Here is a 27,453-nt window from a genome sequence, read left to right as displayed (position 1 = left end):
CCTTAAGTGAGTTCTCCCCTGTCGGCGAGTCCGATCCCCTGTGGCAAAATATGATTTGTGGTCAAGGCGGGCGACGAAAACGAAGAAGCCATAAGCCAAATTAACAATTAAAGTAAGCCAGGCCAGTGCGACCATGGACCATGGACCAGAGACCAGTGAGTCCAAAGAGACAGGACAAACAAACTGGAAGCTGGGAGCCGGGATCTTGGAGCTGGGGAAAAGTGAAATGGGAAATGGTAACTCGGAACTGGGAGTAGATAAACCGGAGTGAGTGGCAGGCCAAAACAAACAAAAGGACCAAGATACAATATACATGTTCGGGGTTTCGGGAATGGGAATGGAAATGGAAATGCTATGGACTATATAGCAGTAGAACTTTTGTAGCCCTGATTGCTGAAGTTTTTGGTGTCTCGTGTTTGTTGCTGCGGCGGGAAGGCCATAATAGTTACTGGGATTCCGGCACAATACGCCGAACACTTTTGGATCTCCAAACCAGCAGCCTTGAGCACTCCAGTTTTCCGTTCTGAGTAGTGAGTACTGCTTGCAGAGGCAGTAAATTGCATTTAAAATGCCATAAATTAAGAGACAACAACTGACGATGGCGCCGATGCCGAGATAGAGAGAGAGGTGGGTTGGTTGGGGCCATTGCAGTTTTCACTATTAAAATGCATTAAAATTGTTTTTAATGTCAGCTGCATAGACGCACAAGCACACACACACACACACACACACTTTACGTAAGCCACACCGGATAAAGGTCACACACATACACGGGCTTGAATGCATGCATTAAAAAAATAAATTTGAAAAAATAAGCACAAAGAGCTGGGAGGTCAACTTTACCACTTCCAACCCCCTCTGCTAATTCAATTTGTCATAATTAAATTACTTTAAGCCACTTTCCACTTTCCAGGACGTTTTTTTTTTTTTTTTTGCCCAGCCGCCTGCCCACTCTTGAAAAGTTTTGGAGGCCGCACTTAGCGCGCGCATAAACCTCAATTAAATGCTCGCTCGGAACAAAAGCGAATCGGAGAGCGGGAAAATCGGAGCGAGGCGGTGGGGGATGTGCGGAAAATGCGAATAAAAAATATGGTTGGTGGGCTAAACGCCGGTGGGTTGGAAAAGTGCAGCATGCTTTCGGGCGCATTAATATCGAATGAGAAATAATTACAAGTGCTTAACCAGGCGATTCCCATGCTCATTACATTGCGCTTGCTGGCCACACCCTCTTCGCCATTTGCAGTTTTCCCGCCCACAGCAGCCATAGAGAGATATGCACATATATGCAGACACACACACACACACACACACACAAAACATTCATAAATTCGACCAACCGTTAACTGGCAATGGCAACAAAATGCAAAGTACCATCCTTTTTAAAAAATTTTGGAGGGTGTCCAATGCTGTTTAATAGTGGAAAAATTCTTGGAAACGATGTGATGCAAGTCACTCATGCTTTGCAAAAATTTTGAAGCGACAACGATTTGAGCAGGCAAAATGTATATTAATCAAATGAAACACATGTCTTAGACAAAAAGCAATTATAAGTGTATTACTCATACGACATGTTGTCTAATCAAGCTTCCAACTATTGACTTGATTATGGGATGTTGTGCAGAAGTTGTTTCTTTCAAAGCGTTTGCCCAAATTGGCTTCAGAGATATTATTTTACCGAATCACAATTCATTTGTCGACCAACGCCAAAGAAATTTGATTTTAATTGGACAAAATGTAACGATGATTAATTTACTCGTCAATGGAGAATTAAAATGTTGCTGGCTTTGCAATAAACAAGTGCAATTTCGCTTTGCACGCATAAAGGTATCAGTTTACTGGAAATGACGGGAATGCTATATTGATTGACTAATTGGTCAATGACAAATGAAAGCAGAAAATTTGAAAATATGTTTGTCCAATTATAAAGATGGCTTTTGATGGCCACAGCCAATGAAATGGGAGAAACCACAATCTGCTGGGAAACTGTGTAAATTTATACACTTGTGTTGCAAGATGGGTCAAACACACACGGAAATTCATTGTTAGCTACTGGGTGGTGGGAAAGGCTGTATGCCAAAGAAAAACAACTTAATGAGGCTGGCCGATCTTTAAAATGACCGAAAATGAGAGCATACTGTGTTGGGCAAAATAAATCGTGCTTTGTATGCAATTTAAATGTGCACAAAAGCGTAAAAATTCAAGCCTCATCAGCTTAGCACTTAGTACGACCATTTACCCGGAAAATCTCTGGTAATTGAAAAAAAAAATCAATTAATTGGAATCGTGCATAATGAATGTCGGACAAACGTGTTTACAAGACCGAAAAGGCAAACAAACCGATTTCCGATGACAAAATTACTCATTTACAATGAAATTTTGACGCTACATATGCGAGAAATCTGCTATGTATATGCCATATATGTATGTACAATATGTAGGTATGGAGGCATGTGACTATATACAATTATGTATTTTATACATTGTATCCTCGGTGCTTTGTTCAGATGGCCAGTAAATCATTGACCGAAATTGGTGCGCTTCAGTGGAGGGCTGGGCAAACACGGCGTAAATTAATAAATATTAAAATGTCCAGCCATGTCCTGGAACTCTCCAAACTCGTCCTGTTTTCTCTCCCTGTGTGCTGACTTACTCATCTGGCACTTGAAAATGAACAAAGCGATAAAAAGCACAAAACACTCAGTCCGAAAATGGTATGGGAGATAGAGCAAACAAACTTCTGAGCCATTACACAACAAAATGGCGTTAACAGCGCAGCAAAAATGGTGAAAATCGTGATCGTACGGCACTAGTTATACCCTTTGAGAGTTTTTTATTTCCTTTGACATTTCCGCTTTGGATGGTGCTGAAATACCCAACTTTCTGTGCATGATGTGTGTGTGTGTGGGTGTGTGTGAGAAAACCAGGCGAAACAATATATAAACAACAATTCAAATGCAGAAAACACACTCAAACACTCACATTGCAATAATATTTTTACATTTCATGTTGCCAAAAGGTTTATCCAGCGAGCAGACGGAAGTGAAAACTCTCTAACGATGGCGATGAAAAAAGTGCAAAAAAAATCAAGTCCAACCACAGACGGACAGCGGAGCACCACGGGGAATTACCAATGGGGGTGTTGGTTGGTGGATGGTGTGCCCAGAAATATGCAATGATAATCAGAAATGCAAACAGAAAGTGGCGACTCACTCCTCAGTGCATGAGGGCCATCAGGATCAGCATTTGCATCCGCATCCGCATCACCGTCCACATCCACATCCACATCCACATCACCATCACCATCCACATCGCATCAACGTCAACATCAAGGGGCGAAATGCTGTTGGTTTTCCCATTGGTTACTGATGTTTCTGATTCCGCAGCTGCCGCTCCTGTTTGCCAGTCAATCAATGCGTCCACCCAACCACTGAACCACCGAACCACCGAACCACCGAACCACCAGTGAACCAGCGAGCAACTGCACCACCATGTGTGTGGGTAGCGCTAATTGTGATGGATTAATTGGCCAGGCCAAACTCAACCGCATTATTTAGCTGCATTTTAAAGGCCAATGACAATTGTGCTAATGGTCTGGCTGGCTTTTTGGCTTACAATGAGCTCCTGCATTGGGCAACAGGTCAAGTGGGTTCTTGAAACAGTTAAACTGCTGAATTAGTGACTCACAACAATTACTCGTAAATATAAACGATCAGTTTCTACTTATAATTACTGATTGTAGAAAAAAAATGCGAATCAAATTAGCTGATGCCGCGCTTTTATTTCCTTGACCTGCATTATTTACCAACTTCTCACTTACCACTTCACTATTTATTTATTTATTTACATGCAACATTTCAATTAAATTTCAATTTATTTCTGCAAGCTCATTGATTATGCATGGCAATTAATTTTATGCAATTTTCAGTATGCAATATTTTCAATTAGTCTGGCCAGTGGCAACCAGCCAAACAGGAGAACAACTGGACTGGATCCGGGTGGGGATTTGGGGCACATAGACAGCATAATATGCTAACTATCCTTTCGCTCGGTGTAATTAATACACGGCCGTGGGTGGGGTGTGGTCTGGCATTCCAGAGATTGGATGGCTTCATGGATATATGGCAAAAGGATTATGCAGTGGACAGGATGAGGCCGAGCCCGGCATACGAGTATTGAATGTCCGAGGAACAGACAATTAGTTGCTCATGTGACAAATACAAGGCCAGGGAAAATAGCAATAAAAGAAGGAAAAACTAAGACTGAGCGGGTGGTTGGCATCTGGCATCTAAAATTGCATTTAAATAATGAAAAAGACTGAAACAAAAGGCCTGTTAAACAAAGGCAAACTGCAGCCAAATGGCCAACAAAAGCTGAAGAGGAAGGAAGGAAGGAAACAACCGAAAGGTTGAATGGAAGGAAGAAAGGAAGGAAGTAGCTTGGCTCAAATCAAGAACATGTAAATACAAACAGGCCGATGTTTGACGCTTGGCTAGCCACTGTCCAAAACTACTGACCCCTGACCTCTGACCCCCTACATACATACATACATACCTCAGATCCCTGACCGAAATCCGCTTCAAATAAGAGAATTGTAAATTTCAGTTGCAATTCATTTATTGCGAAACATTATTCTTCTCTCTACTTTTTGGTTGCCTAGGGATGGATTCCTGAATAAATGATAGCTCAACTCTGCTCCCCCACTCTGTCATCAAATATGCCGCTTATTCGTATATCTATATGTGCAGATATACATATATGTATACATATATGGATTGTATGAACTGGCTGAAACTTGAGACTCACCTCATTAGCACTTTGTTTGCGTCGGCCACGCAGCGTATGCGTAATAAGCGGCATCACACCACGAAACACCAATAGCGATGCAAATAAGAAGCTAATTAGGCGCTGATTGATGCCTCTTCATGGCCAACAGCCACACAATATGCTAATGAATGAATGTTGGCGGCCTCTTGGCTAATGGATATACAAAAACCCGACACTGAAATGTCCCGAAAAGATAGCCAAGCGCTGTCAAAGGCGAATTGCATAACCATTTTAGATGCCTTCGAGGGGGCAGCTAAGCGCCTTAAGGCAGCTGCCTCTGCCTCTTCCTCTTTCTACCCCCACAGCAAATCCTCCCGCTCTTGCTGTGGCAACTCCTCCATTCATCAGCTGCCAGTTGTCAATTGTCAGTTGTCACTTGGCTGCCTCGTGTGGCCTGCTAATGCGATGCGTTGCGATGCGACGCGCATCTGAATGATGCAGCAACTGGAAATCGCTGGCTGCAAATGGCAACTATGTGTGTAGCATCAACTGGCATCCCGGATAGCTGGCAAACTGGCAGGACCAGATAGGCAGATGCAGCTCACTAATTGCCACCAAACGGAAGGAGGCAGAAGAGAGCGGGTGACGCTACCCATGAGATCGCGTTAGTTATGTTGTTAGGCTGGCCGGGTATCTGGGTATGTAGATGCGTAGAGAGGAGCTAAGAGTTTGGGACCTTTGGGAAAATCTATGGTTACCAAGAGTCTTTAATCGAAATTCTGACAACGCACTAAAGGAATTTTGCATACCTCGAAAGGTGCTCATGGAACGGAATGAATGAATATAAGCTGCACATATAAATGTGCATTGGCCTTATTATTTAGTTAAATACATTTCAGTTCACGGAGCAGAAGAGCTACATTTTTAGGGGATTTTTAATAACTTTGATTAAAAATGGCAAACAGCGTACAGAAAAACGGCTTCAAAAAAATTCTACAATTCCTAGGGTTAAATAAAAGTAACTAGGAAATTTGGTTACGAATTCAACGAGGTATGACATTTCACATTTGGACAATTATTTTTATTGCTATTGACAAAATAGTGATTATTTTTTACCAAAAAATAAAATTTCCAGAAAACGAATATTTACATACGGGGTTTTCTCCATAACTTGGCCAAAAAAGGTGCCACAGCTAAAATAAAGACTGTTTTGTACTGCCATTAAGTATAGCTAACCATCCCGATCACTATTTTTATGATTCCCAAAAATAAAAATTTTGACCAATTTTCGCATTTTCGATAAGGGGTACCATCATCTAAATTTGCGAAAAATGGCAAAAAATTTGAGTTTCCAACTTCCAACTTTTCAACGAGGTATGACATTCCACATTTGGACAATTATTTTCATTGCTATTGAGAAAATACTGATTGTTTTTTACCAAAAAAATAACATAATACAAATTGTGCCAAAAATCGGATACTTACAAACGGGGTTTTCTCCATAACTTGTAACTACTATATCAATTTAAAAATAATTTTCCAATCGCAATTGATGGACCTATTTAAAAGTAGACTACTTTGAAACATTGTGTTGAAACATTCTGTCCCAGAAAAAACAAAAACCCAGAACAAGCCAAGCTAAAATTGTCACTTCAGTCGAATCGTTATACATATTAAACCAAACCGAATTAACGATGAGCCAATACGACAATCCGTTTAAGATTATCATCCTGGGTGACAGCGGCGTAGGCAAAACCTGCCTGCTGATGCGTTTCTCGGATAACCAATTCACCACAAGACACCGGAGCACTCTGGGCATGGATAGAAGGGAGTGCAGCGTGGAGTTTGCCGATTGGAGGATGGGGAGGATGCTGCAAGTCTGGGACACCTCCGACGACGAGCGCTTCAAATTGCTGAAGGCGACCCATTGTCGCAGTGCCCATGGCATACTGCTCGTCTACGACATAACGTCGTCCAAAAGTTTCCAAAACATCGATGGCTGGATGAAGGAGATACGGCGCCTGTGTCCGGATAAGGTAATTGTCCTGCTGGTGGGCAACAAAAGTGATGATCCGAACCATCGCCAGGTGAGCATGGCGCAGGGGTTCAACTATGCCCATCGTCAGTCAATCTGCTTTGAAGAGGTTTCCGCCAAAAGTGGAAGGAATGTATATGACATATTTAGCTCGTTGGCAATGGACATATATACATATCGTCGTGTACATTACAACCCGTTCAGCTTGACATCTTGGCAGGAAGAGGAGGACGCTGCAGAGTCACTGGATTAACCAATTAATCGAGCTGGCGCAGATCGGCAGAAGGCCAATGACACCAATACCAATCATTTGACATTATTATCATTAATATAATATTTTAACATTTCTATAATGTCTACAAGCTCCGTAAACTTCTTGCCTAATGAAAAAATAAAATATTTGTAATGTGAAACGGGGAATTGGCGAAAAATGTACATCAATAAATTACAACAAAAAATTACGAATTCAACGATGTATGATGATGTTCCACTTTGGAACAAGTATTTTCATTTTAAAAAGAACAAAATAAATATGATGTCTATGTCTGATATAATCCAACGGGATTTTACCCCATAACTGGGCCAAAAAAGGGGGCACAGCTAAAATAAAGACTTTTTTGTACGGCTTATAAACAGATCTGAAGACCCTTGTCGCTTTCATGCTGATTTTCGGAAATCCAAAAATAGTTTTGATTGTGTGACAATTGAGTTACGACATTTAAGATTGGGATTGGGATAACAATCTTTTATTTGAGTATCCGCTTCGCCCGACTCCGCCACAGGATTATGTCCCGAATGGCCTGCAACATGGGGCGAAACTTGGTGCGCTGCCAGTGGATGTTATCGTTGCCCCGTTCCAGCAGGATCTTGATGAGCCGCTCACTGCCGTTCATGTCGCGTAGGATCTCCTTGAAGAACTTACTAAAGTAGAGCAGTTCCTTCGGAGTGGACAGACATTCAATTAGCGGTGTCATCAGATTTACAACCTTGTCGGTTGAGTTGCTGCAACTTTGGGCAGTCAGAAGAAAAATATTTTAAAATCGAACACTTGTCCTGCACTTACTAATTGCGTATGTTCTGCATATTGACGGACACGTACTTCTTGGCCAATCGATAGCCCATGGAGTTGGAGACCACAGCCTTGAATGTTCGCCTGGCGTTTTGCTTACGCACTCCCGAGCTCTCAAAAGTCCATATAAGGACTCTCTGCAGGGCGAAGACATTCCGCGAGCAGGCCAAGGCGGTCAGCAGTGATTCCTTTTCAGCGGCAAAATTCGAGCGCTTGTACATCGACTCGACCATATCCCGGTCCCCTTCCGTGCCGAACTTGACTGCCGTGCAGACGACCGTTTCCCGCTCTCGGATGGTCATCCATCCGCCCTTCTCCGGCGTTCCCTTCATGAATTCCCGACGGGCGAGACTCACACAGGCGGGCAGCTCGTACTCGCAGGCCAGCCTAATGATAACGGGTCGATGGGTCATGTTGCCCGAGGAACTGGTCAAGTCCGAGGATATCACCCGCTTGAACTGGCGCTCCAGCAGGAGACGCATATAGGTCTGAGACAAAGCAAGCACAATGATTTATGCCTTTAAAAGATCCACCCCAAAAGCCCCATAAACCCACCTTAAAAATCAGGTAGTTTGGGTTGCTCTTCGCTACGTTGTTGATACGCTCGAAGCTTATCTCGGTTGCTACCCAGACAACGAATTCATCCTCGTGCTCCAGATAGCCGAGAATGCCCAGGGCCATGTCATATTCGATATCGCCACTCCAGGCGAGGCTGAAGAGATCGTCGACCAACTGGGCGCGGTTTACACGATGGATGAGACGAAACTTATTGGGATCAGCAAGCGTTTTGTTGAGCAGCTGCCAGTTGCGGAGGTCATAGTTCACGCGGAATGGAGCCGTATGTTGGACATTGAACAGTATCCAGTCCGTAGGCTCCGCCTCCAGTTTTTCCAGTAGAACAGTATTAGATTTACTCGAAGGCTTAGAGGTCGGACAGGTGAGCCACCGGCTAAAGGAGATGATTTCCGAATGTTGGCAACTGGGGCACGTATAGCTGAGCGGAACCCACCAGCACGGATTCCTGGCCCAGCGATTTCGAAACTGCGGAGTTATGAAGAAACGCTGTTGACTTACGATAGCCGTGCGATGGTCGTAGTTCCGGGTGACGGTGACCAGGGGATATCCCGGTTGCCCTAGCCAGCATTTCATGATCCTAGTGATGTTCAGACCCTTGCCCAAGCGTCCATTACGGTCCACCTGCAGTTGCAAGAGATCCCAAAAGTCGGAGGATGTGGCGGTGCGATTGGCATAGACAACCAGATAGCGACGCAGTGCCGTCAGCCACGCCTCTTCGCCCATGACGCGGTGTAGCATCTCGAAGAGCACGGCTGCCTTGCGCTCCCCAATCTCATTGTACGCCGCCCAAATGTGGCTCTCATCGGGCACCGATGCCGTCACCAGATCCGTGTTAACATGGGCATCGTAGTCCAGGACCGAGAGGTAGAGCTGCAGGGCGTGCCGCTCCTGGTAATCCCACTCCGGACGCAGTGAGTGCACACCAAAACGCGAGAGATACAGTGCAAACACGTTCTTCAGCCAGATCTCATGCCACCAGGCGACGGAGACTAGATTTCCGAACCACTGGTTCACCACCATCATGGCCACCGCTCGTGCCACGCCCTGTTGATCGTCAATGGAACTCCGTTGGCTATCGTACAAAAGGGATTCCTCCGCAAAGGCTGGCAAGCCCCAGTTCTCTTTCGACTTAAAGGTGAAATCTGGCAGGGCCACCAAATCGATCTTCTTTTGCCGGTAGGTACTGTTAAAGAGATCTTCGTAGAAGGAGAGCAGCGGTGCCACCACCATGTTGGCGAACTCAGTCTGCGACAGTGCATCCGGACGTGCCCACGTGCTAATTGGACAATCCGATCGCTCGCTGGACGTGAAACCCGGCCTATCGAACTTGCTGATCATGAAGGCCACCAGGTACGTTTGCATCGGATGGCTCTCGACGAACTGCGTCCACACGTAGTCCTTCAGGCTGGCACTTCAGGTATTAAGACGATAGCATTACAGTACATTTGAGTTTCATTTTGGAACCCCTCTACTCACTGGCGAATGGTCCGCTGGACGGGCATGTTGGACAGAGCGCGGTACAGATACGGATGGGCTAGATTGATCTTGAATGGTGTCCTGAAAATGGGATCGTCGAAGCAGGGAAATGCCTCGCGTGCATGATTCGGTTCGAATTGGGTGGCCGCCAGCCATTGGGTTAAAGTAGTATTATGATCCACATAATTGCTGCTATAGAATCCAGTGTTGTCATTTCTCAAAACACTAGTAAATGCCACCCGCATTGAGTATGTGACGTTGACCTTGAGTGGTCTCTTTAATGACACAGTCAGTCGACTAAGCTTAATGTCCATCTGTATGCTGCTAACCGGCACTGAGTTGCCATTCTTGTCAGACAACGTCACCGCCCTTCGCTTGCCAATCGCCAAATCGTGGGCATTAAGCACTATTCTTTTCGTCGATCTCTCCGATCTCAGATCAATAACCACCGTACCGCCGAAGGGCTGATAGGGTTGATTGATCCGTGTCACGATGTCCACGCGATAGCTAAGCGGTACCAACCACTTTGGAAGGCGACCGACAGCGGTTTTGTTAGCTTCTAGGTGGAAAAACAGGGCGGTGAGTATTGTCAGGTAGCTTAGGTGCATGATTTCAATGACTGATTTACTTTGTTCATGTTTTTCAACCAAGTCAGGTGGTGTGTCTAATTGGAAATTCGTCAGGCCACGCAACAGAAACACAAAGTATTCGACCATTCTGATACCTAGCATATGCTTCATGAATACGTATATTTCGTATGCCAATATTCCATTAGGTTTTCTTATTTCCCCGGCAAACAAAGTCAAATGAAACATGTTGGAAAATTTCTGAAGCTCAAGTTATTCGATTACAAAAGCAATTCTCAAAGTAAGTAGATTTAATTGATGAGCAATAACCTATTTCTCGTATACAGTAACAGAAATATGAATGCAAATTATTACAAAACTTTCGTTCGTTTGAGGCAAGACGCAATAATTCGGGATGTGGACGGCTCGGTCCACTGATGGAATCTGGATCAGAATTTGTGGTTTTCATCAGTGTTGCAGATGGAACGCAAAGGAAATCCAATCGAAATCGTACCCATGAAGCAAAATGAGGGGCGGATTGTGGGCGTGGCTCGGAAGAGAGGGGGCGACAAACCACAGCACATTGTCATTAGCGCATGTTGGTTGCTCTCCTCTTTCACTCGTTATCTTGCGTGTGTGTGTGTTTGTCTGTATGTGTGTGTCTGTTTGTCTCTGTTTGCGTGTGTGTTTGTCTCTGTGTGTGTGTGTGCGAGTGTGTGTTTGTGTGGGCTTGGCAATAAATTTCCAATTTTCGTGCAATTTTCGCAGAGCGGCATGCATGCATACATACATACAAACATACATACATATATATGTACCTTTGGAGTCCGGTATTCGGTGTCCGTTGTCCGTTGTCTGCTGTCCGTATAACGGAGAGTTGTGTTTTTAGGGGCCAGAGCCTGGCGTACTCATAAATACATTGACCAATAACATAATTTTTGTTTGTGTTGGTATATTGCCAAATGACCTCGTTACCCCGGCGGGAAAATCGAGGCAGGAAAATCACTGCCACAACACGACACAAAAAGGCGACAAAGGCACCGAACGTGCGGCATATGTTTCTCTGAGTGAGTGGGTGGTAGTGGCACGACTTTTGGGGGCACTGGGCGTAGGGGGCGTGTTCCTGGGCCTAACGGAAGTCGGCTGAGACCCCTCCGACAGTCGCCGCTGCGGCATTATAATTAATGGGCATGATGGGCCATGCGAGCCCGCATATTCATACTACCGACCTTTCGTGTACCTCAGACCTTTCTCCGATTTCTGGGATATTAAATGTAACGATGCAAGTTGGCTATGAATACGACACGTAGTGTGTGCCACTGTCCACAAGGTGGCGCTCGTGTGGCTGCTGCTGATGATGATGATCACATGCTATTAAACCGCAATACAATAGCAATTTTCAAATAAATGATTTATGGCTCTGGACATGACACACACAGCTGTCGTCTGCGTGTGTGTGTGTGTGTGCGTGTGGACTGCTGGCAAATGCCAAAACTGCCGCAGTCCCTCAGTTGCTGCCCATAAACCATACAAAAAAAACCCAGGGAGGGACAAAAAAAGGGAAAGGAAAAACAGGACGAGGCTTGAAAGCCAGAAAAACTGAGAGCCAAATGCCCAGCAGAAGGTCGAAGGTGCTGACTGAGATGGTGGGGCTGCTTTTTTGATGCATGGCCGAGGGTTCATAAAGTCGATTTCCACTGGGCAATTGTTCGAAACTGCAGTCAGTGAATTAAGTCAGTTCAATTGTCAGCCAAGTAGAATTTCCTTCGATTTCCTTTCGCCGTTCAATAGGCTCCACTCTACTTTCGATGCTGATAGTGCCCTTATTTTCCAATCAAGGCAATATCGATCATGAGTGTATGGTTTTAGATATAGCAACTTGTATGTTTTCCGTTGGATTGCCTTTCGTCTATATTTATACCCATTACAGTATTGCTCACAGATTTTGTTACTTTTGATGGGGGAAACTTTACCCATGCACTAGATGTCTAATTTGCTATCGATTGATAGAACTGATGGAAGATTGTTGCCAAGGTGCCATTCACTTTTTCCATACCCGTCTACTCACATATCACGTATACGTACCGTATGCATATGTGAGGGATGGTAATCTGTTGATTTGGCCACTTGACATGGCACACTTAGCCAAATCCAAGGGGAAGATGAAGGAAACTGGGAGTCGAGAAAATGATGATTTCGTTCTGCAGCCGCTATTAAGTCATAACATTTATATATCCCCGTTTTATACCCTGACAAATCAGCGCAACGAGGTGGAAGGAAAAGTTGAAACGCAGAGAAGGCAACTGGAGCTGTCTTGGCCAAGATGGCAATGGGTACGTTCGTTCACCTGTCTCAAACACACACCGAGATATAGCCACGTTGATGTCTCCATTTTGTGTGCGTGCGATGCCATTGTTGCTTCTGTTGTAAAATTTAATGCAAAACTCGTTTATAAACACACAACCGGCCAAACGAAGCGAAAGAGAGAGAGAGAGATAGAAAAATGGAGAGGGAGAAGGAGGAAGGGCCATATTCAGCGGGAAGGGCAAACGACACCGTCATTTTCTGCTCAAACGTTTGCGTGACAGCACCACCCAGTACAAATGCTTCGCACCACCCAACTAACCAGACATAATTTCACCAACCAACCAACCCACCGAAGCCACCCACCAAGTTGGCTGCCATTTTGACAGATGCCAAACGCAAAGCGAGCAGCAAAGCCCAACAATTTTTATTTGTCTTTTTGTTGCTTAGCTTGGCTAGAAGGCAAATGGCCAAAACGCGTATCATATTGGTGAAATCCATGCATACCCTATAGATACGAAATTTAAAAAAAAACGTGAAATATAAAAATTCAAGTCTTAATTGATTGCTTAAGATCTATGCGCCAATAACTTTCAAATCAAAAACAATATGCTCAATATCCTATTGCCATAGGGTATATTAGGGTATTATAGGGTATACAAAACACCAGAGAATGTAACTTAAGGTCAAAGTTTACAGCACTGCCGTGGACCATCGTTAGTTGGTTTTTACGACTCGTAACGCTGCTGACCAACGACACCCGGACACCCCGGAACCCGGACCTTCGACCTCCCGAACCACCGAAACCTCCGGTAACCATAAAGATTAATACCGTAGACCCACCGCTCCATCCGGAGCGATAACAGTTGTGAGGTCATTGCAGTGGCTCGCAAACTGCGGCAATCGTTATTATTGCAATTTCATTAGATGGAAGCCACAAAAATGAAATAATTAATGGCGGAGTGGAACTGAAATAATTGCCAACGGTGCGGGTGGTTGGTTTCAACGTGGCGGGGTGATGTTGGGCGCCTAATGATTTATAATTTATGGAATTGAACGAAAAATTATAACAATTAAATGGCGAATTTCGATTGCATTGCCAATCTAAGCGGTCAATTAATTACTAATGGGATTAACAATTGGAGACAAAAGAGCTACTTAAATTTAGCAAATTGAATGAAAAAGGGAAGATAAACACAATCAAAAATTGGATACACAATCATTTTATGCAAAATTAAACCTTATTGTAGGGGATAAATAAGCATTAAAAGCATGGCTGTATAAAATCTTGCTTATTAGTTACCAATTTTCAAATGTAACTTTCTGTATTTGCATGCCAATCGATTATTATTCTGTATTAATAACATATTTCCTCGTTGCACTTGTTCATTTTGCAAACTTAAACGAAAATGTAACCCCTGAGTTGCTTTATATATTTATTTTTGATCCACTGCCAAGAGCCGGAAAACTGACCCAAACACGAACAGCAGTCGCACTACGACTATGTGGCCATATTGAGGCTACGACATAGAGGAAAAAACTCTATAAAAAGTTTTGCAATTGCTTAAACGTGCCGTTCGGGCCGCATCATAAACCAGGAGGAAACAAAACACGCCCACCCACTTTTAGTTTAGTGGGGACTTTAAAGCCTTTAAATTCGAATTGCATTCTCTAAATGTCGGGCATTCCTGGTTGATGGTGAGGGGGGTGGGGGGAGTCATAGTGCATGCTATGTGGCTGTGTGGGTGGGATTTTTGTGTTGGTATGTGTGCCACATTAGCCACATTCGGAGTTTCTGCATTTTGGATTGCCTACTTTTCGGGGCAGTCATTTTTGGGGTCCTAATAACTTACGGCTCAGTGGTAAAAGGCAACAACAGAAAAGTTAGCTGCATTGTTCAAGATTTGTTTCAATTTCCCCATGCACAACTCGGGCTTCCTTTTACACACACACATATACACACGTGGCTAATGGCTATATACACTCAGCAAACTGCTTTAATATGCTGACATGTATGTATGTACATGTATGCAAATAAGCAACAACAACGCCTTGGCATACAATTTCAAATGATCTAATGAAACAACAACGGAATGAACAACAACAAAGACACATAAAAACACCACACGAAAGTGGGCGAGGGACCGGGTAAATGGTGGGCGTGGCTGAGTGGCAGGAAAACCCAAGGAAAACTCCTTTCAAACCCCCACCTATCCTATATCTTTGTGTGTGTGGAGTGAACAAAAAAGTAAGGGATATGAAATGGATTGAGAATGAGCAGAAAAAGTGGGAAATCCACTAAAGCAGGAGAGGAAAAGAAAAGCACAACTACAATAGGAAAATAGGATGAAAAATCAACGGAAGGGGGAATTGCAGAATACAATTGAAGTAGAAAACAACACAAGGTACTCAATTCACCACTTCGCTGCATTTTACTTTTGATTTTCAGATTGATGTTTTGTTGAAGTCTTGCAGGAAGTACGTTTTAAGCATATTGATCCAGACTATATGCCTCTTAAAAGAGTTTAAAGTACTTTCTTATCCAGTTGAGTGCAATCGAACATATGTATTCCTTTGACTAGCACAACAAAATACATACACTGTTTTGTCTGGGTTTTGTTTTCCCAATAAAAAGTGTTACAATTTAGAGAGCTCTAGTGTCCAGGGAAATGGCAGCACACCCAATTTTCCCCGTGGCCCCAAGACAAATTTAATCAAATTTGTTGTCCCTTAACAAAACTGTGGAAATCTTGTTAAAATTTCGCATCGGTGAGTGGGCTCTCCCTTTTGGTTTTCTGTATCAGTAGCTGCAACTGTTTTACTGCGGCTGGGGCATGCAACGCCCCTTAACTTTTAACCCATTCCTGTCCCGTGTTCGCAGCCCTCTTAACCCATAGTCCACCCCCCAACCACCCATTCCCACCCAATCCAGTTTTATCAATGCAGCGTCAGGCGACGCTAAAGGCGACGACCAAAAGCAGTTTGCGGCCAAGTGGGACGGAGATGGAGCATCAGCGCCAGAGCGAGAGGGCCAGAGGAAGCTGCCTTGCGGCTGCCGGAAACCGCAGAAACCGCTTTAGCCGCAATGACTGCGCTTGCCATGTACCCTGCATTGCCACGCCCCCTTGGCCCGCAATACGCCTGCAAGCCCTTTTCAACATGCATTAAAAAAATACAGATATGGCGGCAGCTCACTGAGAGGAAAAAAAGAACGATTGCCCATTCGAAATAAAAAAGAAAAACAATTTGAGAATAAATCATGTCGGACGTGAAGAGGAATGCGAGAATTTAAAGTCCGAAATATGGTTTTTATTCGCCCATTTATATGAACAATTTAACATAATCTATCGTTCAATCTTAATTCAAGTGCAAATATTTATGCAATCACAATCATCGGCATTTTCATTCCACATAATTTATTTGATTCGATGTCATACAAAAAGTTGCACGTCTACTTGCCGTTCATTTAATTGTTTGTTTAAACGATGATTTATAGCATGATTTCTGAAAAAGTCACATTAAACTTATCGTTTATTGATTAAGACCTTGTTAAAGCTGGTGGGAAATATTTTCCATATTTTTGCACGATTTAAAACACTTTCGATGAGGAAACCATGATATACTAAATATTTGGAACACCGAATGAACCACACGCAACTTAAGTTTGTGTCAAGTTTTTTTCAAAAAATCGATAGTTCTAAAAACTTTATATTATTTCATGGCTACACGCAGAAAAATCTATGTGATATACAAGTTATGTGTATAAACATACCAAATTGTACATTTTGTACATTTATAATTGGTTCACAGTTTAAACTTGTCTTCAAATTTATAACGAAACATAAAATGTTACGAAAAGTTTTCTTTTGTTTTTCTTTTTTTTTTAGTGTAAGAAGGGAGAGCACGCATGCGATTTTCTCGATTCGCAATTGTGCAAATGCAGTTTTGGCCGTGACAGCTTCTTGCTGGTGGTTTTGCTTCATTGCAAATGGAGAATGAGATGGAAAATTTTGGAGCACTCAACAGTTGCACTACTTATGCCTTCGTTTATCCATTAACCTTTGACCCTGCCCCTCGCACAGTTTAACTTTCGATTATTTAAGCCACTTAATTAACTCGTTGCGGTTTCTCTTTCAGCATTCATTGTTGTTTGACGACTTTCTGGCCATGCCATGTGAATTATATTTAATAAGCTAGAGTATTGGGGGCCCATCCATTCACTCCATCCGCAAAATGTTCGCCAATTTGCCCGCCGCGTAACTGGAGCAGAAATTAGCACAGAAAAGCGGAGCTTCGAAATGAGTGGGTGGGGCTTAACAAATACGACATTCATTTTCACGACCTCCCTCCAATTTTCAGCACCCCCCTCTACCAGTCTATCGGCCAATTCAACGCGAAATTCACGGGTTTCCTGCAACGTGAAAACAGCCGGAAAATTATACGAAAAAGGACGGTAGCAGAGGGGTAGTGAAAGGGGGTGTGGCAGTGGGGGACTACTTCCGTCGGACGGCCAATTGCCACTGACCGAAAAATCGAGTAAAGAGAAGCCAAAGACAAAGTGCAGCCGAGAAAATTTGGGAAAGGGGTGACGAAGAAGGATAGATAGAAGGCAGTAATAATATTGGTTTAGCTTCTGCAGTTACAACATGGTGGGAAAAACTGCCAGAAGGGGTTTTCCCAAGACGTTGGAGTACATAAATTCTCAAGCGGACAGAAAAAATACAACGAAATGCGGAATATCTCCAACCCTTTTTTTCTCAAACACAACCCTTGAAAAACAACAGGGAAATTCCCGAAAGAAGTCATAGATAACAGATTCCTTACCATATCTTAGCATACACCGTATTTGCCATATAATTCACTCCCATAAATTGCACAAAAGGGCTGAACTTACCTGAAAATAAACAAAGGGAAATGGATTTCGATTAGTCAACATTGGTAAAAGTTTATTTATTCGAAAAAATACAAAAGAAAATCAAAGAGAAAACAGATAGGACATGTCATTCCGATTAAAGCGAAGTCAGGCTGGAGTTATAGAGTAATTTGATTAAAATACACTGATATGGTAAAAATAAAAGATTGTACGATTCACATGGCAACACGGAGATAGCCAGAAAAAATCGTAATTTTATAAATATGTTTACTGCATCTATGCGATATACTTGCCATGCAATTATTTTCTAATTTTACAATTACTATTATTAATCTACTATAAACAAGTACTTTTTCACTTTTCCCGACTTTAGTACTTCATTTGGTGATACCTATTTCAAAACCCAGGAAACAGCGTATAGATGTACGTATATATACATATGTAGAATTAAATTGTGTTTGTGTATGATTTGTTTATTTATTTGGTAGCCATGCAAATGAGTCTCCGGCTGAGGCACGCACAACAAACTGAACTTTTAACTCAACTTTCATGTAGGTGGGGACATTTCTAATTATTTTGCATTTTTGCAGCCTGATGGTGTCGGGGGAGAAAGGTGATGGTAGGGGAAAACTGCAGACAGGAAATTAAAATTAGAATGAGCAACAGAAATAATCAACAACGGTCACGATTTAATAGAGTAAAAGTTTATCTTCGCCTGTAGTTTATAAATTTATGAAGTTTTCTGCTGCATTTAAAGGATTTTCAACGGAAATGATATTAAATACTTGTATTTACCACTTAAGTAGACTAGAAAATGTTTATTAAATTAAATATTTTTCCATTTATAGTTTAATAACTGTTTACGTTGACATATTTCCTGTTGTCAAAGAAATGAAATTGTTCTATATTCTTCTACACTTGATTGTTCTTGTTGAACTTCTACAGAACCTCCGTTCTTTAATCAAAGCGACAATAGGAACAAATGTCCGAACGATCTGGGCCATTAGCCTGATTTGGCACTCATTGCAGTCAGTTTTGCACTGCAGGCGAAACAGATGGTGCCCAAACCTCATTATATCCTCTGGTCATGTGAATCTAATGAAATCTTATGACCAAAAAATGTGTCTACCAATTTGCAAAGCTGTTTGCGCCACTGATGATGCCACAAAAACAGTAAGCGACTGAAAAGAAGTCGAAAACATACATTCGCACACACACATACGCACACAAATATATATAAAACAAGGACATTTTGATATATGAGATAGATGAACGTACACATACATACATATGCGACGAACGTATATCTATATTTATACACCCATAGCCATACTCATCCTGTTTGTGTGCGCTTTCTATGCGTTATGATTATATCTTAATGAATGTTTTGGGGGCAACACATAAATCAAATTGCGAAAGCGCCACAAGCAGTTGGACAAAAGGACAAAAGACACTCTATCTCTCTCTCTCTCTCTTTCTCTCAGAGGAGCCTACGAAAACGAGGCAAGCCAGGGAAAATACTTGGTCTAATGGCCGCGTTGGGGAATGCAAAATCATAAAAGGATCCCATCTTTCTGCCAGCTCTATTTCCACTTCTCTTTGAGCTGCTTTAACGCACTTAGTAACACGACAGCTTGGCAAATGTTTGGCTTTCTGGTTTGATTTCCATTATGGTCACTCATCTTTTGCCCCGAAAACTCCAAGCCCCGACCACAAGGCACAAAAAAAGGAATACACAACAATCTGACTGACTAAAGGAATAGCAGCACAGAGCATTGCCTTTAATAAAGCTGTCAGTTTAGTTTGCTCTGCGAATGAAAGCGATCTCAACGATCTTTGTGGAGTTTATGGGTTTATTCAATGGCAGCGAAGCTCTCGAGACTCCGCATATAATTTTCCAAATCTTGGCTGTCTCCATTTGCAGGAACTTGCACTTAACCCGGTTAAATCCAGCACTTCCACTCCAGCAATCCCCTTTCACCCAAAAACTTATGATGATGGCTTTTCAGTTTTGGAGCAGTCTCGTCTAATGGAGCTCCACTGCTCCCACTCCTGCATTCTAATCCCTGCGACGCTTCCCACCCAACGATTTCCGATTTCGGATTTCCATGTCCATGTCCAGAAAAAGGGGGCTCGTGCTAAGTCTTCAGTCTGAATTATGCACAGCTGTGAGTTATTTAAGCGTAAACTATACACACAGCAGGTGGCGATGACACCACCCCAAGCCTTTCACCACTTTCCCTAGTTTCCCCCGTGGTTTCCTGCCTTCCTTCCCACTTCCATTGCCTTTCCGCAAATGCAGCTGCAAATAGAAATAAATGTCATTGTCCATACATACGTATGTATAAATACATATATACGAGTATGCGTCTGTACAATCTGTATCTATATTTCTTCAGTTCTGTTCCTGAGTGAGTGCGTGTGTATGCATTCAATGGATAAAAGTCTGGTATTGTCAGTTTTGTTCTTGCTGTTGCCGCCGAACAAATGACAACAAGTGCACAGAAACTACACGTTGGGTGGCAAAAAAAAAAAAAAAGAAAAAATGAGGGGGGTGGAGGGGGAAACAAGCCCACACAGAAAACTTACAGTAAGGAAGAATCAAAATAAATGAAATAAAATAAAATCAACAAAAAGTCTGCGGTAAAAAAGGGCAAAAAAAACAGCGACGTTTCAAGGAGGGCAAAAAGCATTGCGCGTGCAGTGTGGCAAAAAAATGGCAACAACTTTTAAAACTCATTAAAATTAATGAAAGCCACGCACTTCAAGCCCAGGCCCAGAAACAAGAGGCGCCGCAAAAAGGGGGCATATGAAATGTGTGAGGGGGGGGAGGGGGGATATTCCAGGGGTTATTTCAGGGGGCTTTTCACGGGCGGAGGCTGCTGAAGATGCACATGCAATGGCGCCTGTAATTATACAAGTGAGCTAGCATATTGCAACTGAATCTACCTCCCTTTCCTACTCGAATGGAATACGTTGGCTTGAAAGTTCATTAAAACAAATTAAAAAGCAAGAGAGCAAAAGGCAAAAATGGGAAAATTGTCGGGGCAAACGTGCCGGAAACTAGGCAATAGTGAGGTCACCACGAAGGGGGCGCGGGGTCACCAGAGGCAACTTGGTAGCGTGTCAAATGATAATGGCGAAGAAATGGCTGATGCTGCGGTCAGAGGGGTAGTAAAAACGAAGGAACAGGGGGTCACCACAAGACGGGCAAGTAGAAAAGTCAGCCTTGAAGGCCAATGTGTCAGGAGGTTACCCGGAATGGTGTGACTCGACATTAAGTACCAGAAACAGGAGCCGAAATGGGCAAACTTTAAGGTGAGTTTCTAATAAAACTGAAGATGGAAATGCGGAAAAGATAGCGTCAAAGTGAAACGAAAGGGCAATGGAAACTGGGAAAGTGTGAAATGCAATGAAGGCGCATAAAATACCTTGCAGCAACACTTTCTCAATTAGTTAAAACTGCACTTGAAGATGTGCAATACAAACTGAGCAGTGAAATATGCACAAAGTACAACAGCAGCGGGAGAGAAATGTTCAATTACTTTGAAATGAACAGTATTTTAAATTCGTAATGAATTTATAAGAAGAGAAGCGGAAATAATTCATCTTGGCGAAAAGAAAATTGCACAAAAAACAAAGATAAACAAAGAGGGGCAGAAAAATGTCTAAGTGGGAATAAGAAACCGTGCAACAGAACTGAAATGTCTTTAAATAAGACTTCTCTAATTGGTTTTAAATGCATTTCATTTTTTAACAACTGCAGCGAAGTAAAAGGAAGTGATTTAATTAGAAACGAAGAAAACGAACGCAAAAATCATCCAAGCGATGAAGCAACAACTCGGGGCAAGTATTTTTCCAATTAGTTAAGAACTACTTAATTGTTGCCCAGAAGGAAATCTCAACACGAAATTTACATAACTGCTATTCCCCAACGGATATTACGTATACGTATGGGCCCAATAACACACATACAAATACACAATTTTGTAGCACACACGCCACGTTTGGCGTTGTCTTGCACGTGGCACCAACACAAAGAACAAGTACAAGTACAACCAAAAATCAATCGCATAAACTAACCATAGGCAAAGGCCCCAACAGGGTCACACCCAAAACACCCAAAACACAGAGTCCACTTCCAATTCCACATCCACATCCACATCCACATCTACATCTACATTCACATCTACATCCACTTCCCATGCATAATCGAGCAACGTCAAACAAAATTTCACTTGCCAGACAAACAGAGACGTTGTCCAAAACTGACAATCAAAGGTGGCGGCAGGAAAGGGGCGGCGAAAAACGGGGGCTTTTGGGGGTGCCTACAACATTTTGACAGCAATCTCGCCAACACGCACACAAGCTGAGGGAAAATTCTCAGCTCAAAGCTGGCCACAATTACAGCGTGTGCAGTGTCGGGGGCTGGGGGGAGGGGTAGCGGCGAGGTAATGGGAACTATAATGTGTGCACTGCTTACCTCATTCAGCGCCCCAACCCATACCCTATACAACATCTAACCTATACTCCATGCATACATATGTATGTGTGCCACCCTTTTTTTTACTGCCTGCTGCTGTTGCTGCTGCAGGGGCAAAGTCAACAAAGCGCGTAATTTACATTTAAGAACTGCTGCAAAAAGAACAGGAAGCAACAACAACTGCCAACTAACACGAACAATGCATTTGAATCGTTGTTGCCGTTGTTGTTGCTGCTACTGCTGCTGCTGCCACTGGGGAAACAGAGCAAAGTGCAACAAATGGGAGGCCAACACTTGAAACTAAATTGTTTAATTATGATAATCAAGAGCGAATTAGACGTAGGAGAGTCTGGCAGCCTAGAAAAAGTGGAGAATCGGGATACATCGCAGCCATATGGCGGAGCATCAGAAATCGATGTGTCCAAACAATAAATTGTTTTTAATATTTTCATTTATGATCAAAATTTACATTTGTCCTTCAGTCCGCGCGACAATTATATGTCAAGTTATGTTGACAAGACCCACCAGAAGAATCTGATTTTTGACAAATGTTTTTATCCTGAATTAGTCCGTTTTTATTCGATAGCAATAAAAATAATTGTCCAAATGTGGAATGTCATACCTCGTTGAATTCGTAACAAAATTCCCTATCGACCTGTATTCAAAGTTGGAAACTCTAATTTTTTGCCATTTTTCGCAAATTTAGATGATGGTACCCCTTATCGAAAATGCGAAAATTGGTCAAAATTTTTATTTTTGGGAATCATAAAAATAGTGATCGGGATGGTTAGTTATGCTTGTTGGCAGTACAAAACAGTCTTAATTTTAGCTGTTCCAATATTTTTGTCCAAGCCATGCAAAAAACACTTTAAACATATCTTAAAAACTCAAGTTGAAATTCATCCGAATAGTTAAAAATTATTTTCATAAATCCTTGTCCGACCCCGTTTCCGTCAATCAATCAGACAAATAAGAAAATTAAATTCCGCATTGGAATTAATTCAAAGTGGTATGAGTGTCCGCAATCGCTCAATAACAGTTGTGCTTAAACAAATGAAAATAATACAATTATAAGCCGTCAAAAGAAACGCACAATTAAGATATAGCACTGAATGTAAATGTGATGCGAAAATGGCACAGGGACATTGCATAGGGTTAAGGATGCCCGACAGTTGCAGGAAGATGAGGGTTAAGCTGTCGGATGGGGGGTTCCTAGTACTACCTACAACATGCGAAATGCAATTTTAAAGCATACTTTGGGGGCAACGAGCAGAAGAGAATACTCGCATACACTTGTGTAACTACTACTAGTTTTTTCTTTCTATTTTTTCTAGTTGTGTTGCCGCCGTTGTTGGTGCTTTGTGGTGCGGCAGACGAGCGTGAATTTTAGCATAGTAATTAAAGTCTAATGGTTAACTGAAGCCGCCGCAGGCCCTCACACACGCGCCCCACACACACACACAATCACAAATGAGCAGAGTTGCAAGTTGCCGTCGCATGCTACGCTGGGCTTTAATTAATGTCAATGCTTGTTGACAACTCTGTATGCGCTGAAATGTAGGCAAGGGATTTATGCCCCGGGCCCCACCACAAGCGAAAGGGATATATAGGCAGATGGAGGGTCACTTGCAGAGTAGAAAACTTTTCGCAAAAATTCATCTAAAACTGCACACACACATACACACACGGACACGGCAAATTCAAAAAGATCATGGCCATAGAAAATGGTCAGACAAACAAGTGGATGCACATATAAGTAAGCAGCAAACATGAAAATGGGAAAAGACCAAAGTTCACATATGTTGCTCAGGATATTTTTGTGGTATTTAGAAAATTTCATAACTTCTTGGTTAGCTTCGACTTGATTACAATTTCCCTACCATTTGAGGTCTTTGTGAACGCTTCACAAATAACACTTGAAATCCAACTGCATTTGAGGCTAAGATAGTGTGAGCATATGTGTTTGTGTTAAAGTTTACGAAAGCCAGTTATGGAAATCGGACTACAGTTCTTAAGTTTCCTTAGCATTTTAGGCATTACAATTCTTAACTAATCAAATCAATAAGTATTATAAGTAGGATGTTAAAAACGCCCTTGGTAAACATAAACTTCCCGATGTGTCTCTACCAATAAGGAATCCATCAATTATTGAGCCCAACCTCATGAGCTCTTAATAAGTAATCTGTGCGTCAGTCAGTGTTCGATCCCGTCCTCCGAGAGATAAGTGTATGTGTCCGGGCCGGCACTTTACTTCAATCAATCAAAATGCACCTCAATCCCAACATAATCCACCCCGTTGGGATGCAATTTTAGCCATTCAGCAAGAGAGTGAGGCTGGATGAGATGAGCTGGGATACAAAGGGGCTTCTGAGCCGTATGGCATTCATTATGCAGCTCCGCAGTGGGTAACTGCAGTTTGTAGTGCCATTGCCGACTTTTGCAGCTCTGATTTATGCGCGAACACGTCGATGGAGAACCCAGGACACAGTACCACAGTACGAGAGCACAAGCCAAATTACAAGAAAGGAGGCATTTGTTGTCATGTTGTCGACTTTGCTAAGACAGAGCTTAGCTAATTGTGAAGACAGCAGCTCGGAGATGGAGAGAAGAAATCAAAGGCAAAGCCGGCAAAGTTGGCCAACAAAAACTCATTAATAAGCCGACAGCTGGCAGAGAAATGGGTCACAGACACAGACGCAGCATGATGACGCTCAGGATATTTCCAAGGATGAGAGGCTACTGCAGTAGCTTACTGTAGATTGCCGTGAAGAGCCTGGCAAACAGTTGCATTCTAATGAAGACACTCGCACACAGACACTGGCGAATCAGTGGGGCTAATTAGGCCTGGACGCCACGCCCTCCTCCTATTTCCCGACTCCAATTTCCTGCACTCCACCAAAGAGATCTCAGCTAATTTGGCATATTTTTTGTCTCACTGCTAGCTAAAATGAATTTAAATGCCCGGCAAAATTATGCCGGAGGAAAAGTTTCAAGTGAACTTCAAGTTAAGCTCCAAAGTGGAAGCCACTTCAAGGTGAATGGCCAGTTGCACCTTTAGAAGTCCGGTGACAATTGGATTTGAAATGGGAAGAAATATTATACTAAAAGATCATTAATATGATATATCCAGCTGTAATCTCACAAGCTACTAAGTATATATTAAGATATATGTGTAAAAATATACTTTCTTTTATTTTTGTTAGACCATAATGTGGTAGTAAAGGAATTCACTTTTGAGTAACTTTTTAATTGATATAACTTTCAAATAACAGTTTTAAATATCAATTATTTACACAAGCAGAATATCAGAGTATTTAGGGAGTATTTAGGTACAAATTGTTTTCAAGTCAGACTTTGATCTCCAAAAGTGGCCATCCACTTCCAGCCATTCGCTGAGCTCGAAGTTCCTGCAGGGTATAATGAATTTAAATGTCGCACGAAAGTATGCTACACCGAAATGACATTACGTATTCGCCCCGTTCCACAGGCATTACCCATCCGCCCTGTTGGCCGAGGGCAAAGTTTACAGTTACCATTTCTCGCAGGCCCCTCTCTTCCCTCATCCACTCCTCCTTTGCTTCTCCTTCTCCTCTTGTCCCTCTTTTATGCTCTGCAACTGTGTTTCTTTCGGCTGTTTGAAACATTCAAATTCATGGCGACGGCCGCCAGGTGGCGCTGCATGTGTCAAACGACGCGAGGCTCATTTCGGGGGAAATTGTGTGGGCGTGTCCAGGGATTGGGTATGGTCTTGGGGGTCAGGGGTGGTGCTGCGGTGCGGCGCGGTGCGAGGCGCATACAAACAACTTGCAACAACTTTGTGCAAAAGTTTTCCCGTCTCTTCGCTTGTCGTCCGCACAATTTGGATTTTCCTTCATTTTTTTTTTTTGTATGTGTTGCTTGCGCACTTTTTGGCATTACTTCAGTGCCACAGCGGCCAGGACACACTCAGGATACGCCCCCGCCGCCTTCGCGCATCCCCCATGCAAATAAATTCAAATATGCGCTCTGCGCCCGCAGGTTAAATAAATTTGCTTCGTCCTTTCTCGCTGGCTAGCATCCCCAACCCATTCTCCATTCTCCATCCTCATTCCCATCTCCATCCCCAATCTGCATTCCCGTCCTTGGCCGCCTCATCATCATCATCATCCATCCGCTGGAGGAGTGCTTCATCCGCAGAGCGTCCCAGTTCAGGTTTCGCTCTGGTTCAGGTTCGCGCGTCTCGCGAGGCATCTCTCTTCTTGCTTTGCTTTGTGTGTGCCCAATCCCGCACTGAAATTTATGTGGAATAGAATTAAATTTACACTGCTCCCGCTTCTGTTCCCGTTCCCGCTCCAGCTCCAGCTCCCATTCCCTTTGACGCAAACGAAGCTATTTAAACTGGCAGCGCGTGTTGCGGAACGAAAGCACCTTCGCAGGATCGCCGAAATAAACTGGACACGGTCCACGAAGCGACCTGCGAATGAATTAACTTCCAGCGGGACAAAGGGCAACGTTTGTTGGTCCCTGCCATGATTAGCCAGGATCCACCTATTTGAACAAAAGAACAAAGTTTACCCAGGTAAGTTAATCACTTCCTGGGGATCCAGTGCAACGTAGAATTATTTAAACCACAACAAATTTAATTTGGGTCTACATAAATCCAAGCGCGCTCACCACGCAAAATCTTCATTACTTTTTCAATGAATTTATTAATTCCACAAGTTAAATGCCATTTATCTCTTTTGAGAAAAGTTTAAATCACAAAGTTTATCATAACTATCCCTTTTTGAAGCTTTGAAAAAAGACTTTTAAATTAGTTTATTATTGCCTTTCCTCTTCAATTTCTTGCAATTGATATACGCAAGCCGGGAATAACTTATTCTAATTTATGGTGACCCCGCACGGCCTCGGGCATTTCCCATCCTCCCCCGCGAACACATCTCTCACCTGTTTGATATCGGAAAATTTACATATAAAACAGGCTGGAAAGGTCCCGGGGACTTACCCCTCATCTGGCCAACAACTACATATATACATAATAAACATCTCATCAACTTCTAAGCGAAGGCAAAAAAAAAAAAGGAAATGCGAGTATGAAATTGGAGAGGGAACCAGAATTTCGGGGTATGTCAGTTGAAATGCCACGACGGTTGCTGTGGGTTGAAATGGGCGGTAAAATTAGGCAAACGTCGAGAGTTCGAAAACCAGGCAAACATTTCACAAAATTAAACACAAAACACTCGCACAGAAAACGAGTAAAAATGGGCGGGAGAATAAACAGAGGGAAAAAGAGATAGAGAAAGTTACCCAAGTTCCTTTTATCGCTTT

The 27,453-nt window shown here is 42.8% G+C and overlaps 3 protein-coding genes across 5 annotated transcripts in view; 1 reads left to right on the top strand and 2 right to left on the bottom strand.

Moving 5' to 3' along the window:
• Nucleotides 1-27,453, bottom strand: part of X11Lbeta — an 83,211-nt gene that overhangs the window by 42,731 nt on the left and 13,027 nt on the right. The window lies entirely within an intron of this gene.
• Rab9E (Rab at 9E) lies at nt 6,374-7,262 on the top strand. The gene has a single exon (NM_167238.3). It carries the CDS (start codon nt 6,459-6,461, stop codon nt 7,050-7,052), a length of 594 nt encoding a protein of 197 aa, NP_727438.1. The 5' UTR covers nt 6,374-6,458; the 3' UTR covers nt 7,053-7,262.
• On the bottom strand, nt 7,546-10,537 carry CG2111 (uncharacterized protein; the record flags this gene model as incomplete). The annotated part of the gene is made up of 4 exons (NM_132416.2): nt 9,921-10,537; nt 8,424-9,855; nt 7,863-8,356; nt 7,546-7,807 (listed from the first exon to the last, which is right to left on the bottom strand). Exons 1-4 carry the CDS (start codon nt 10,526-10,528, stop codon nt 7,546-7,548), a joined length of 2,796 nt encoding a protein of 931 aa, NP_572644.1. The 5' UTR covers nt 10,529-10,537.

This window comes from Drosophila melanogaster, chromosome X (genome assembly GCF_000001215.4).
Source record: "Drosophila melanogaster chromosome X".
In the NCBI taxonomy this organism is placed as follows: Eukaryota; Metazoa; Arthropoda; class Insecta; order Diptera; family Drosophilidae; genus Drosophila; species Drosophila melanogaster.
Note: the sequence above shows the minus strand (reverse complement) of the source record. Positions and strands in the feature narration are given on the sequence as shown.